Genomic DNA, 15930 nt, shown 5'->3' on the forward strand with positions numbered 1-15930 from the left:
TTTACTTTACCCACAATAAAACTCATTAATTTAAGATTGAGAAGTCATGTCACTAATGATACACGTGTTAATATAAATGAGCACAGATGACTCGGGAGAAACTAATCCTACGGGAAAAGCTACTGATGACGGATTTTATCTTCACCACTTCGTCGGTACAGTTCTCAGGTAGTTAGAATATCTAGGACTCAATTCAGCTAGGCCATTCATAACTTCTTTCACATCGTCTGAACTGATGCCGGACGACGAGAAATCAGGAACACCAGACGCGTCATAATCGTCTGCAGTGAGAATCGGTGAATTCGTTTCAGTAAGAGCTGTAAAATAACGACGAGAAAATTATCAATTTCATTTTTAGCGCATATAGACCGTAGTTAGTAGCTGGAAGTTAAAATTACAAGTAAGATTTTATTCTGAAGAAGCCATGAAAATGAATGAAGAAATTAGAATTAATTATCATATCAAGGTATAGAACGTTACTCAAATAAACTAGAAATTAGAAGTTAGATGCAGTTTTCTACCTTTTCATACCTTCGCTGGTACTGGATGTTCGCAATCTACAGGACACTATCGAGACCGCTGGTGAAATCGACCGACTATGATCTTTGTTGTGGTCGACTGTTCGGAAGTTTTTCACCGCTGAATGATATCTCGGTTTCTGGATGCTACTCGTCGAAGCTACACTCGCAGTCTCCCAGTTACTGTTGTTACCGCTGTATTTAGATGTTCCATTTGAAATTGATTTCAATTTACTGAGACGTTGCAGATCTTCGTCTTGCATGCGAATGATCGCCTTGGCCGAGTCCAACTCCGACCTGAGTCTGGCGCACAGGTCGAGGGCAGCTCTAGTAATATACGAAGCCGGTACAAGTTCGCTCTCGTGAGCCTTGGTTAACATGTTTTCGCTCAAGCGACAGAAGTCTATGACCGCCAACATTTCTTTCCTCGTATCATCCTCAATGTCAACTTCTGAAACGATTGATTAAACCTTTTCAATTAATCTAAATGGTTCGGGATATATTCGCCCATTGTAATTCGGGATTTGCAAAATGTTGATGCATTAGATTTTGACAATTCATTCGAGCAATTAAACACGATCGATGGCTGCTTTTCATATTCTGTGAAATCTGTTTTGATTCATTTTAACACTTAACAAAAAACGTAAATTGTTCTCTTGTATTTAACATGTTTGTACAGGTTTTTTTTGTTTATTTAGATGATTAACATACAAATCACTCGTTTCATACATTCCCAGCTGGAGAGCCACGTTTCGATTGTGGGTGGGGGGCAAAAAGATGATTGCTTTTTCTCGCATCAGGGAGGTGCACCCTCCGCAGAGACCATGAACTCGAGTCGTCGTGCTCAACCCGGGCATGGCGTTTATGCTATCTTGCGCTGTCTTAAGCCGTACGTCAGTTCAACAATGCGGGCTGTCCGGGCATGTCTCACATTTCGTTATACCTCGAACACAACTCATGTGCGACATGAATTATACTATATGATTAGGTAGATTTTTTATGGAAAATTCGAAAACAAATCTTGTGCATGCCTGACCACGGAAACAAAATTAAATAAGCCGTTAAACACTCACCATATTTGAATAGCTCCTGCAACACTTCGAATAATAAATCGTGATTTTGTCTACAATCGACAGGCATCGATTTAGCAAGAGTGATAAACGCTTCTGGTTTCAACTCTTTAGATTTCGCCAAATCTAACAGATAAGTGTCTATTACACGGGATACGACATCGGGGACGCATTTCTCGCTTTTACAAGCCATTTCTGTTATTTCGCTAATCAGGCGGCACGAAAGTTTCTCCATTTCAATACTGGTAAATCTATGCAGAATATCGCTGGCCAGCTTCACCAGTCGATCGCGACATTTACACCCGACTTTGTCTGCCATGATAAGAGCTAGAACTGCCCACGTGGTCGACACCGCATCTTCCATCGGCGTATCTTCCGGAATCACCAGCAGAAGTTCGTCCATGATATTACAGATTTGTTTTTCATCGGGTTTATTTTCGACATCGTTGACAACGATATTTGGCGCCTCCGCCTGTTTATCATGTTCTTCGGGTGATTTCGTCGTTTGTGGATTATTGCGCAGTTGCTCGTCAGATTTTCTCGGCTCACAGTCGGAATTGAAATATTGACCGATATACTTTTGCGCGGCAACGGCCAGTGTTTTTGGCCAGACGACTCTGTCCCGCCCTGTAATCACTAGTCTTTTAAACAGATCTAAAGGAAGCTGTTGCACCTTGTCCATATTCCCCTCTTCGTTTTCTTTCAAATCATTATTCAATTTCTTACGAGGATTCGAAAACTGCGTCGGCGGTTTTAACCAGATATGTATGATTGCTTCAATACATCGCGGGGTGATTGTAGCTTTTTCTGCCATATCTTTCAATTTGCAACATTGCAATAGAATATCAACGATCAAACCGGTGGAACGACTGAATTTAGCTGACGTAAGAACATCGTGCAAATATCTATCCGCAACGTCTGCCAAATTGCCTTTTCCGGTCATCATCAGGAACTCCGCCGCGCATCTCAAATGAACTACATTATCTGAAGTAATATCGACTTTTATTCCGTAGCAAAAATCGGCTACAGTGGCAAACGTTTGCTGCCCGCCCGGAAAACCTGTCAACTCGACCACGTCGCGTTCGGCACCCGATCCATCTCGAGCCAAAGTTTTGAAAAAGTCCGATTTTATGTAAAGCGGAAACTTGTGCAAATTGTATTCCTGGCCATCTACGACGACAACAATATCAGACAATTCCCCGTTTTCTCGAAACTGTGAAAAATCCATCTTGTTCATCTGTGTATATATAAGCTGTGCTCACTTCTGTACGGATTTAATCATCTGCGAAGTCTGCATGGTGTCTATTGCAGTAGAAGATTATCTGAAATAATGTTTGAATTTCTATTTACGAATGCATATAGACTTAAAACTGAACTGCGCGTACGACTGAACAAATATATATGTGTACACATTTATGTAAATTGGTGGCCTACGCCAACTAACCGAACACCTAAGTGACAATAATATATTAATGGATGATTCACGTACTCGAAATCCTACGAAAAAAAACATGTTTTATCTCGCCTAATTGTACAATAAAAGCTCCGTAAATTCACTTTTGTCAGTGGTTCACGAGTTAGTACGTTTTTTTTTTCATTCATGAAAAGTTTATTTTCGAATTGAATGGTAACAAAGCACTAATAGAAATCAAATTCGCTCGATTGAACTGATGCGCTGCAAAATAAAGAATTTTCTTAAATGAAAATTACACCATGATTACTAAAAGCCCCAGATAAAAGTTACAAGTATTGAGCAAAAATATCCCACTATCGCTCCACAACCCCCAAAATAAGACAAAATGAAGATTAAGTTTTAAAACGTCATTAAAAGTAGAATTCTTAAGTAATTAGCGACGATATTTTCTGCTCCCGTTACCTTGTGAATTATTGTCTGTGGAATTTATCCTATCACTCCATATACAAGCGCGTTAGAAATGATACATCGACCGCAGTAGCGAGAGCAACGCGGGACCGGAGTCTCTCAACATCGTGTCAGATTATAAAACCCTATTAATAAAAAAGCTGCCTGTTTCATGGAGATAAAATGTAACGCTCGCCTGCCCCGCAGTGCTTAATTAAATTACGTCTCTATGACAGCGATAGATAAACGTCATTCGATTCAGTCAAATCGTAAAACAATTTCATACACATAAAATGGCCAAACCACGATTTAATTTCATCTGCTGTTAACAAAGAAATTCTACTTCCAGGACAGAGGAACCCAAAAGGGCACTGCTATTGGATATAACAATTGCAATTAAGGGTGCTTCTTCCAGAATTTCCCGCTGCCCCCCCCCCATGCGCTATATATGTACGTACGCCCTACACTTACTCGCGTACTCGACAAAACCGTGTGAGTGTGTCCCATGATTTTCATGTCATTGTAACATGTACTAGCCTACCGTACCGCATTTAATAAAATTTGAAAAAAGTGTTGTTCTCTCTATTGCAAAATATGTTCAGTATTTTGGTTCGTTTCTTTCGGTTACGGGGCAGTGTACCGGTATTTTATTTCTGCAGCTAATTTACCGTAAATAATATCGTTTTAAATGGTCAGCCATATGTGCAAATAAATATATCAAAAGATTATTAATTGTGTTAATATCAGACCTATGAATATTGAGGATTCCCCAACCGTTAACTTCTAATTGAACTCATTTAAGTTAATATAGATATGTATATAAAACTAGACAAAAGAAAGAACTAATTAGTACTGAAAAACCGGCATCGTTAAAAGGGGGATGAGATTGGCACTTATTTCGTTTAGAATTAATTGCCTTAATTGAGTAAGTATCTATTCTCGAATCATTTCAGACGTCGCGTTAAAACAACACTTACTCGTACTCAGAAACGTAGCTTTTTGTCTTATTGAGAAAATGCCATGGAAAACTCCTTCCGGGGACATGCGAACTACGGTATGAGATACTCTGAAACATGAAATACCAATTTGCTTTCAAAATGTTTATTCAAAGAAAATTAAATTTTCCTCGAATGATAGCAAGCTAAAAGCAGTTTTCGGTAAACAACTCTTTGTTTTTATCTTTTACTGAATTATTTTTTGCGTTTAATCGGGATTCGAACTCAATCTCATTAGTCGGAGGGAATGCTGGGTAGAAAACTTTCGACCAATCGGATGGCACGGTTTGCGTACGCCATTTAAACCTGTTTTTGAAGACGGAGCTCGCGTAGAATTTCATGAAATTATGTGATAATAATTGCTTTTTCAAGACACTAGAATAGAACCGGAAGACTTCAAGATGCCGAAGAACAGGTAAAGAACGTTGTTAACTGAAAGAATGGTTAATTAACCTTTTTTAAAATCGTTTTGCCTTGAAGTAGTGACGTGCTGGGTTGTTGTTTGAGTGGGAGGAAATTCGAAAAATATTATTTTGACATCGCCAGCCCCCCACCCCAAAACGATCGCATCGAATCATGAAGTTTATAAAGCTCTTTTTATGTAATGACACCACAGAACTTCTTTTGATCGATTCTCTAGGATTGAAACTTTCTCGGCCTCTTCTTTGTTTAAAATTAAGATGTGAAGTTTAGACCCCACCCCGGCCCATTCGATTACAAAAATCTTTTGCCGCTTCATGGATTTAATACTGTTTAATCTTTCTATATGATGATAGTCAAAAACGTTTGTTTTCACAATTTAAAAGTTCCACAAATATATGCCATACCTACATCTGGATGGATGGATGCCAAACTGTCAAATTAACTGTTAAATCACAGAAGTCAATTCCTCCTTCCTGTTTCTTGCAATGCATCCACACAGATTTTGAAACGCAATAGTGGCTATTTTTATAAATGATAACCTCGTTGACTTGGAAATAATAATTTATATTTTTGATAATTTCAAGTGTTATATCCCAAAAATTGGTTAGGCATATTATAGGCAATAAGAAATGGACTTGACTTTTTAATGCCATACTGTTCCATAGGAGAGGAGTCCTGTAGTCAGTTGGTAGGCATACTTCACACAAACACTATTCGGTTCTTAACTACTGTGTATTTTTTCCAATTTTGCAGCAAAAATGATTCAATGAAGAAAGAATTGACTTCAAATTTAGAGTCGGCGCTGAATGAGCTACAATGTATTTGGGACAGTATCGGATTTTCTCAGCAGCAGAGACAGGAGCGTACGAGTGTAGTATTCGAACACCTGTGTAATCTGCTACAGCAGATGGTCGCCGAAGAAGGCGAGCTGAAAGATAAACTCGTCAAGAAAGTCAAAAACTACGAAGCATCGTTAATCAGTCTCGGACAAGATTTATCCGTACCGAAATATGAGGTAAATAGAATTCATTGACAGCTCATCCTGGGCCCAGTTTCACAAAAAAGTTAACCTCAAATTTTGGTGTAATTGCTATTGCTTACTATTGTTTTTAATGAGAACAACTATTCAAACTCAACCGTTTTTGGCTTACACATTTTCGTGAAACTGGACCCTGTAGGCCTGATTGGTTTTCTAGTTTTAAAAACCTGATGATGGTTTGTCCCTGAAATTTTGTGAAGTTACGCTTGAAACTAGGTTTAAACTGTGTTTTCAAATTGTGATATTTTCACACTATTAATGATAGCTGAATCAGTAAAGTAATGGTTTCTTTCATTGTCAGTTTCGATACCCTTTTCTTCGCAGCCTCGGAAAGACGTTACGTTATTACAACTGGAAAAAGATTTACGCAGTAAAGTCGAAGAGCTGACGAAAATCAAGAACGATCGTTTGAAAACGCTGAACGTGTTACAGACTGCCGAACAGAAACTATGTGACGTGCTGTGTGCCACTCCGTATTATATACCATCCGGTTCCGTTCCAACTCCGACCCAACTTGATGAGTTGCAGCAGCATACTGCTATGCTTAAAGCTGAAAAGGTATCGAATCATGCGCCAATACTGTGTAACAGTCAGCGGCGGGCGCAGAAAAACCCTGTTAGCCTAACCGTGGTTAGTGGCTTATCCGTGGTTAGGCTAACCAGATTGAAATAAGAGGCCGCACGAAGAATTTGTCAGCTAACAGCGTTTTCCTGCGCCCATTTATACCTAATCACAGTGTACTAACCATGGTTAGCACTGACAGGTTTTTGTGCGCCCACCCCCAGTTTTGTCCACTCATCCTATTCATTGGTTCCTTGAAAATCTGATTTTGAGAATTGACTCGAAACGAAAATGACCGGTGAAAATAGGTTTCAAAGCCTTAACTGTTGACATGAAGATACCTGGCCGATGTTTTAAATGGTAAAAGTAAATTTGTATTTTTCAGGAAAAACGTGTGGTCGTCTTCCGCGAGACTAAGCAGAAAATCGTCGCCCTTCTCGAAGAGCTGGAAGAGTGTCCAAATACGTCTTTCGAACGAGACATGTTGTGTGAGGAAGATGAATGTTTTCAGTTGTCGCCTGATAACATGAAAGCCATTCAGAATTTACACAAAGAGGTACCTACAATATTGCAACCAGCATTGAAATGAAAGTTTGAAAAGATAGTTAATGATTTTTCAAGTAAATTTTAGAAAAACTTCGAGCCACGGTTTTTGATATTTTTAAATTTTTAACTCATTTCCAGTTGGAACAAAAGCAGAAGGATAATTTCTCATTGGCCGCGGAGCTGCGCGATCGGTTAAATGTGTTGTGGATTCGATTGGAAACTGCCGAGGAAGAAAGGGCACAATTCAGTTCGATGCATACTGGATTTAAACCTGCTGTTATACAGTCTGTACGTAAACGTGATCCCCTAATATTCTCGTCGACACGCTCTATAATCATTCGAGTGAAATATGATTAATGATTTTGTTTTCGTGGTTTTTTTAACCAGCTTAGAGAAGAGATCGCCAGATGTGAACTACTGAAGTTCGAAAACATGAAAAAGTTTGTCGACGGCGCGAGGAAAGAGTTGGTCGAATGGTGGGATAAATGTTTCTACAGTCCACAACAAAGGGATGAATTCAGACCGTTTACTTGCAGTGAGTCAGATTGAAATCCGATTAGATATCATTCGGAGATTAATGCTTCAATTGTAATAAAAGAAAATGATTTTCTACTCTAGCTGAATATACCGAGGACCTTCTTGATTTGCATGAGAGCGAGTTGCGAAAGTTGAAAGCCTACTACGATACTTACAAGACTCTGCTGGATCGGTTGAATAAGAGACAAGTTCTGTGGCTGGAATATCTCGAAATCGACGTACGTTGTTGAGTTATAGTCGACGATGTTTGTCGTTTTATTTGATTTTGATTGTTTTCACACTGTGGACACTGTGAATATGTTTATTTATTTTCTAGAGGAGGCAGAGCGATCCGAATCGTTTTACAAATCGCGGAGGTAATTTACTCGCCGAAGAGAAGAAGCGTAAGAAGATGCTTAAAGATTTACCAAGGGTATGATCATTTTAAATCTTAAGTCGACATCACACAATTGTTTTTAGCCGATTAGGCCCGGGCCCACCATTCACACTGGTGTCAAATCGACTTGTACCTGTTTGGAACCAGTGCCAAATTTGGCGCGACCAAAAATGTGGAACCAGGCCAGTACCAAATTTTAGCACAGGTCAAATTATTGCGTGTGAATTGCAACTGTTTCTGGAAATGACTCACTTTGCTTTGTTTTTTTTAAATAGTATTGTCTAGTATCAAGTGAATGGTTAACGTGTGGCCACACACTCTTGACCTGGGCCAAACCCTCTCCGCGCGATTGCAGCTTTCATACTTGACAAGGTTGAAATGTTCCTCTCTGTTTTTTTAGCTGGAAGAAGAACTATGCGATCTTATCAATAGATGGGAAGAGGAGAACGAGAAAGAATTTCTCGTCGAGGGACAGAGGTTTAATATCTACGTGAAACATCAGTGGGCGAATTACAAAGTACAGAAAGAAAATGAAAAAGCGCAAAGGGTAAGTACGCAGCGGACTTGACATTACTAGCAATCGTTTATAGTAGAGCCTGGGTTTATTTCGCTTTTCCTAAATTGACGCTCGTGTTTTTAGAAAAATTTACGCGCCAGAATAACCGAAGAGGAAATGTACTGGGGAAGTAAACCGACACCTAGCAAACGTCGATTCCTCGGCACACCGGGGAAAACACCAAACTCGAAAATGCGAAAGGTAAAACAAACGACGTCGCTTCGAATTTATTGATAGATAATTGGAATGTGCTTCTAGGTTGCTGTATGTAGCTTCATAACCTGCAATGCACTCGATCGAAGTAGGCTAAGTGAAGTTTATATTGGGATGTTCTATTTCATATGCTTCTTTTCATGATGGCTTCACCTAAACTGTGCGAACCACCAGGATGTAATCTTCCTGTTTGATAACAAACTTTGCCTAACTAACGCTGATAACTAGAAGATACTCCAAAAATTGTTTCCATTTTGCTTTTATTATATAACTAATGTTTTTTTTTTTTTTTTTTTTTTTCATTGATCTAATGTTTTCTAGTGTGATTTGGGTAAAACTCCTTGCACTCCTAAAAACCCGGTGTCTTTGTTGAGAGTTACGAAGGTAATCTTTGATGGAAATACACCTCGAGCCAAGTGACAGTTTTCGTGCGAGGGGCCAGCTTCACAAAATCTCGTGATTCAATTATTTATCTTTGAAAATAAGCAGCGGTAGATGCCAGTAGTAATATTTTGTTTCGTGCAGCTGGGCCCCTTTATCTATCACCAAACAGATCAATCTCTACAAATGTGCCAAATCATGTTTAAACTATTATATCATGTCTTTAATGCTATTAATCTTTCACTGCACTCATGATATGTATTTGATGCACTGTGATCTAGATGCTTCAGCACATGTGCTCAATGTTATCAATTATCAATCTTCTTAAATCGTATTCCATTTCTGCAATTTCAACATTGACTCGTATCATGAATAAAGAATTTTAACTTTTATTCCCCTGAATTTGAGTACTTAACTTACTACCTGTACATTAGCAATGTGTATAAGACATGTGAAGAAGAAGCCTGGAATATTTATGGACAGTTTTGGAAGTTGCCTTGAAATACATGCAGCGTGTATTCTTTCTTTTTAGTTGAATGAAACGAAAACTCCCGGTTCAGTGAGTCGAATTAACCACACTAGTTTATTCGCGTCTCCAGCCGTCGGGCGCGCTCCGAAAGCACCATCAGCTGTCAATAAATCTAAACTGAAAAGAAAATCCCTTTCAAAAGTGAGTAATATCTTCATGTGTTTCAAAATGAAGAATTTCGATCGAGAAAACTCGTAAAATACCTATCTAATGATTGTAATTTCTCCCGTTCGCTGTAGGGTTCTCGAAGATTACGTCCTAGTACGGAGAGCCAGCGTAAGTTCATGTTAATGGATAAATCTAACAACACGACTAGCGGCGTTAGTTCAAACGGTGATTCGACACATATGTCAACGATGTCTATTTCATCTGGATTGTCGTATCAAGACTTCACGGTCAGTTAGCGGTCCTATATTAGCTTTTTCGTTGCATACACTTTGAAATTTGTTTATTGTGAAGGAATATGCTCAGTTTCCGTTAATTTTGGGAGTCATGTCTTTCTTTTTTTCTAGCGTTTTCAGATGGAAATTTGATTTCTCCCTGTTTACTCATTATGGGTAAGCTGAAAACTCGAGCTAAAAATCACAGTATTCTAATTTCAAGGCACTTTCGACGTTTCATCGCACACTTCAGACTAAACAATTTGCTTCAAGCGCTGCTGCCATCTAGTGTCTCATTTGAAAACTAGATGGTCATGCATACAATCTCTTTGTTTACCTTCGCAGAATTGTTTATCAGGAATAGCCTTCTAGGTCCAAGGCAAACATTCAGTACTATCAGTTCGAATAAGAAGAAACGAACTATTTTTGTTACATATTGTTCGGGACAAAACTTTTGTTCAATGAGATAATTCGTAGAATTGACTGACAATTTTTCTCTGAACTGGTTGACTAACAAATTCGCCAATTTATATGAGAATAACTCACTAATTCAACCACGTTGCTAATTTGTTCAGTTGTTAAATTTTTACGTCTATATTTCCTCTTGGTTCAATGTCATGAATTATTATTACTAACATAGTTCATAATTATACCTGACACAGCAACTATTGTCAGATGGTTGGGTGAATATGCTGATGTCAGCAGCTATGTAAGTTATTATTCAGGTGGGCACACATTGCTGTCGATATAGACTCCTGCTGTGACTGTTGTTAACAGACACCAATAGGCTGAACACAACAACCCATATAAATTGACCTCGGTAAATTGTCTTGGTCATAAATGTAGACTGCTTATCCCCATATGTGCAGCTGAAGTATATGACAACAGCATTTCTAGCTTTCAATGTATTGACCTTATTTACCAGTATACGAGATACAGGATATCTGTTGTATACAAGACAGGCTGCATTTATATGAGTCTTAACCCCGGAATACTTGTTTATTCATGATTCATTTTAACATATACCCAGTGGTGCGTTATTGTAGGAAATGATATCGGCCCCTAGAACTGCTTTTATTTCTCGCGACGAAAATATATCTTCTAGTGATATTCTATTTTTCATTACAGAATGGCTTGAACACGAAAGAAAGACCGTATTGTCGAAGTAGCGTACTTCACCACGGACAAAGCACACATTCTCGTGTGACAGGGCTGTGAATCTTATAGAGCGTGTGTGTGATTGTATCTATCGATTGCTGTGCTCACTCTCTGCTACGTGCGTTCTCGTCGTCTGCCGCTGGTGAAGCCAACTCTTCATTCCATGTAACAGCTGTAAATATAAAACCTACAGGCACTCGGCATGAAAACTCTGCCAGTACTTAATCAACAATTTTTATACAGATTTTATCTGAATGAAGAATTGTGCAATTCAAAATCCTACGAACGTAATATATGTTCAATTGAATTGGAAATGTCTCCTGTGCCTGGATAATGTGTAAAGGAATTGTATGTAACAGAATGAATGGTTTTTCTGATGAAGTTTTCGTTAATGAAGGAATGTGTAAATTATCTAAATCCCTCACGACAATTTGGTTACTGGGCAATGTGGTTGCTCATAAGCATATGGTAGAACTTCTGACTGTTCAGCATTTGATGTTTTGGTGAATATTTCATTTCTTGCATGTGGCAACACGCTGTTGAACTAGTTCAATTTAGGTCCCTTGGTAGATATAGATTAATGCAAAGTTCAGAAGTTGAGATTTCGTCGTCTGGCTTTGGTTCTAGCCTATTTGTCAATACAGAAATATAGAGCAAGAAAATGGTCTATAAATGTTAGAACAACATGTGTACATGACTGATTTAATTCCTACCGTCCACATTTATATCCATTGTATTTTATCTACGTAGATAGCTGTTAATAATATTCCACTGATTTTATCTATGTATTTCTATTAGTGCGTATTTAATGTGAGCATTTTAAACATGTTTTTCTACTTAATCAACTGAACGGTGGATGATCTATAATCCTATATAAACTTATCTGTAAAATACATATATGGTGATGTTCATTTTCATGGCTGTAATACATCATTCCAATGCATTTTATGATTGCGTAATTTCAGTAGTTTGTTTTTTGCTGTTAATAGCTTTGCACTCGGGTCTTTATTTCATTAAGCATCATTCGGTATTGTGATATTATCAAAATTAGTTAGACTTGTCCGAGGACAGCAAATTGTGCAATTTGTGAGCTTGCCTTATCAATAAAACCAGTAAAATTCCAAATATTCAGCACTTTTCCTTCTAATGATTTTTGAGCATTGCAATTGTTTTGATGAAATGCAGGTTCCTGCTGTTGTCGTACAGGTCTCTACTGACGTACCATGCACTGCACACTAATCAATATTCCTATGCCAGGCAACGCTTGTTATGCTGTGTAAATATATGGAAGATAAGCGAGTCTTCATTCTACGTTATGGACAAATATGGATACGTCACAGACGCCCACATTCGAAGGACTGGGAGACCAGTAAATGTCCAACCTAATTTTGAATTCAAGTACATGGGTTGTTGGGTGATTATTCGACTTCAAACATATGAAACATCATAATAGAATATCCATGCCATGGAACCAGAGGATTGCAAAGGGGAACATGTAAAGGAGCCACCCCTATTTGTTTGGTACTCCTTGACCTCCTTAGGTACTTCATTGGTCAGTGGCGGATTTAGCCTACCGCACTTGCTGCTAATGCGGTAGTCAACATTTTTCCTCTAACAACATTTTACTTATTTCATGGATGGACTTGACTTAGCTGATTCCTTGGAAAAAAGTACCCATAACAGGATTTTTCCCTTCCAAAACCCAGGAAATGTCATCTCAGCCCTTTAAATTCTTCAAAATTATCTGGGGGAGAACCCCAAACCCCCCGTGGGCACGTCATGCCTTCGGCACTCGTATGGCACATCTTGTGCCTTTGGCACTCGGTTGCCGAAATGCGGTAGTCATATTATGCCTCTGGATCCGCCACTGTTGGTCTGCCATACTTTTTTTGTGTTAAACCATCACGACATGTCGAGGATCTTAATTAGCTCCCAGCTTCACGATTATAAGAGAGTGTACACTTAAGATGTTTATGTCTGTATATCTATCAAGTACGGGCTAGGATCCACCCCAACTACACAAGGTTCATGAGGCATTGAAATGAGTTGAATTGGAAAGTGATTGATTTGATATTTCATGGGCGGCAAATATAGACAAGGCTCTGTGCATATTCTGCCCGAACGAAGAAGTTTCATAAGCAGGCATAGGGCAGTACCTAGAACTTAAATTTTGGGGACTGTTTGTATAGCACCAGTAATATTTGCAAAAAGGACACTTTTTCCAAAATTACTGGAATATGGCACATGGTAAATTTGCACTGTAAAACTCGATTGGTTAGGAAAATAAACCTATACTTCGCAATAAAAACTGGCAGAAGGTTTTGATGAATTCAAAGCAGCAGTTCCTCAGCGCTCCAGCAATAATCAGATTAACAGTTCTTTATTACTATTATTAGCCGTGGAAACTTGTTTCTTATTGGCACATGGTAATGAATCCATTGATTATTCAAAATAAAATATCAATGGTGGCAATGTGCCAGCAAGTTTATGTTTAAATCCCACTTCATACACAGTCTAGAACTTTAATAGCGAATTTTATTTCAACTCTGTGTATAGTGGGTTTTAAACTTATTATCTCTACTCCATGTCAGAGATTCTACTAATTAAAGTGGATTGTTTTCTCAGCTGAAAAAGAAAATTATTTTGCTCACACACATTCATACATCTTACACGATGACCACACATCATTCATTCATTGTGTACATTAGGACCAGATTCACTGGGTCCTAACTGTACTTTTACAAAGAAGCTAAGCCAGGTAGGCACACACCTTTCTATTTCTGGGACATTTGGTGGGTTCTTAAAAGAACCCGGGGATAGAAGTGGTTTTTCTGTGGTCTGTAGTAGGAAGGATAGCGTGTCGAGTCTTCTGACAATTTCTCTTCGTCGGTGGATTTCTAGTTGATTCTCTTCGGAACTTTGCTGAAATACTTCATCTCTCTTCTCATAGTTTATCTGGCGTGAGTTGGTTAGGTTGACGTCTTCTCCGGTGACCGATTCTTAGCTTTCAATAACCGTCAAGCCTCATGCCTAATTTTGCCCCAAAATATTCCCAGAAATTTCATAAATACCCCGGAACAGTGATCCTTGGCTGGCCAACATTGACACATGAATAAGGTCTTAAAGTGTGAGAAGTATAAGCGCTATACTCTTATTTAAATGCATAAAACCCTATTTTGAGCTGCTCATGAATTGTGCGAATAATCTTTTTGTTCAAATAGTATTCTCTTAACAAGTATTCATTCAGTAAGTAAACAAAGTTCCCATTTATAGTTCGGTATTATACAATAGTAATACTGCAAATTCAACTTCCAAAATGCACGTTTGGCAGATAATAATAATGTATTTCGTACTAAGTTAACTAGTACACCCATCCATATAGATTAACAGTAGGTTCTCGATTGATTATGATTTTATCAACTTTCGAAAATTGACCCAATACATTTCAACATATAGGCTCAATAGAATTAACGTGAACTAAAATAAAAAGATCTTCTGAATTAGCTTTTGGCTCATTAATTATTAACAAATTTCGAATAAATAATAATCAGAAAAAGTTTAAGCACTATATATATATATATATTATCCAAGCTGATAAACCACCTTCACCTTAGACCCCTTAATTTATAATAATAATTCAATGCTTAAGAGAAGGGCCTGAAATTTTTACATTGTGTTGAATGAATTTATAGATAAATATTCAAAAATAAATTTTGTCATTCCAAACGATCAGCTTAGTAAATCTTCAAAACAAAATGCGCGCCACGATATTTTCGTAACATACTCGCAGACAATAGAATATTAAGATATGTAAATCAATCTCCGAGTATGTGGAGGCGACATCTATGAATTTAGTTGCAAATCTTGCGTTATTTTTAAGTTGGTCACAATAAAAGCAGTTCATAAGAATCATAATCATCTAAAATATCTGATATGTATAAATATCATTAACTATCCGGATGGGTTTGACGACTTTTATCACAAGTTTTACTAGTTTAGCACCAATACCCCGACCCCCGAACCCGTATTACAAAACATACCCATACAAACCCCGTTTCTTGTAATTATTGCAATGCCCATAACACAATGCACGTCGACATCCAGAAAAACCTGAAACGTCGGCGCAATTTCAATTTGGAAGTTGACTTTTTCATAACAGCAGTCATGGTATAAATAATAGACCTAGAAATCCACCGAACTTTTAAATATTTACAGGTAAAAATAAATCTGTGTTTTAAAGATGAAATTGTCAGTAGCCACAAGACTTGTAGGTAGCATATCTAGCGGAATTATTTACATTTAATCGAACTAAATATGAATAGTAGAACTAGCGTAGTTTAGCGGTTTGGGGACAAATTCTGTGAATTCGAAGTTTTTAAGAAACGAGTGCTTCATGAAATATCTATTGGAAGAAGTTTAAGACTAGGGAGAAAGACAGATTAGAAACATAATAGCGGTATGAATAATAAATCGATCTATACAAATGTACACGTTTGATAATCAGACAAAATCACTCGAGAATTGGAATGAAAGAACCTTAACCGCAGTTGACTAGATTGTTTTAAACAATGTCATTTCAGCAGCGGTTAAGAGTTCGATCAACTAACGTCTGATCATAATATTATTTGGAATGACGATAATAAGTTTTAACAACTATCACATAGTCAAATCTCTTGGTCACGTTGATTAATTCAATGATAAAAATGCTCAATTTACGTGTGTTAATGTATCTATAGAAGATAAAGCACCATCAGGACGATTATGCCTGAACATTGAGCAGCATTTTC

General features: G+C 37.9%; 2 protein-coding genes across 2 annotated transcripts; one reads left to right on the forward strand and one right to left on the reverse strand.

The window, feature by feature from the left end:
* Window positions 1–16: 16 nt before the first annotated feature.
* On the reverse strand, window positions 17–2931 carry LOC141900393 (uncharacterized). Its single transcript, XM_074787274.1, has 3 exons — window positions 1592–2931; window positions 532–969; window positions 17–317 (listed from the first exon to the last, which is right to left on the reverse strand). The coding sequence occupies exons 1-3, from the start codon at window positions 2823–2825 to the stop codon at window positions 142–144; spliced, it is 1848 nt and encodes a 615-aa protein (XP_074643375.1). The 5' UTR covers window positions 2826–2931; the 3' UTR covers window positions 17–141.
* Window positions 2932–4760: 1829 nt separating this feature from the next.
* LOC141900424 (protein regulator of cytokinesis 1-like) lies at window positions 4761–12235 on the forward strand. Its single transcript, XM_074787316.1, has 13 exons — window positions 4761–4859; window positions 5621–5882; window positions 6231–6464; window positions 6853–7023; window positions 7152–7301; window positions 7401–7548; window positions 7632–7768; window positions 7867–7962; window positions 8327–8473; window positions 8567–8683; window positions 9609–9746; window positions 9845–10000; window positions 11114–12235. Exons 1-13 carry the CDS (start codon window positions 4846–4848, stop codon window positions 11201–11203), a joined length of 1860 nt encoding a protein of 619 aa, XP_074643417.1. The 5' UTR covers window positions 4761–4845; the 3' UTR covers window positions 11204–12235.
* The last annotated feature ends 3695 nt before the right edge of the window (window positions 12236–15930 follow it).

This window comes from Tubulanus polymorphus, chromosome 2 (assembly GCF_964204645.1).
Source record: "Tubulanus polymorphus chromosome 2, tnTubPoly1.2, whole genome shotgun sequence".
Lineage (NCBI taxonomy): Eukaryota > Metazoa > Nemertea > Palaeonemertea > Tubulaniformes > Tubulanidae > Tubulanus > Tubulanus polymorphus.

Excerpts from the sequence above, each read along its gene's own strand:
- LOC141900393 (XM_074787274.1), bottom strand. The coding sequence starts at position 2,825 with ATGAACAAGATGGATTTTTCACAGTTTCGAGAAAACGGGGAATTGTCT. Across the intron at positions 970-1,591 it reads GCAGGAGCTATTCAAATATG|AAGTTGACATTGAGGATGAT; the intron begins GTGAGTGTTTAA and ends CAATCGTTTCAG. Across the intron at positions 318-531 it reads AACATCCAGTACCAGCGAAG|CTCTTACTGAAACGAATTCA; the intron begins GTATGAAAAGGT and ends GTTATTTTACAG.
- LOC141900424 (XM_074787316.1), top strand. Across the intron at positions 8,684-9,608 it reads CAAACTCGAAAATGCGAAAG|TTGAATGAAACGAAAACTCC; the intron begins GTAAAACAAACG and ends CTTTCTTTTTAG. Across the intron at positions 9,747-9,844 it reads AAAGAAAATCCCTTTCAAAA|GGTTCTCGAAGATTACGTCC; the intron begins GTGAGTAATATC and ends CGTTCGCTGTAG.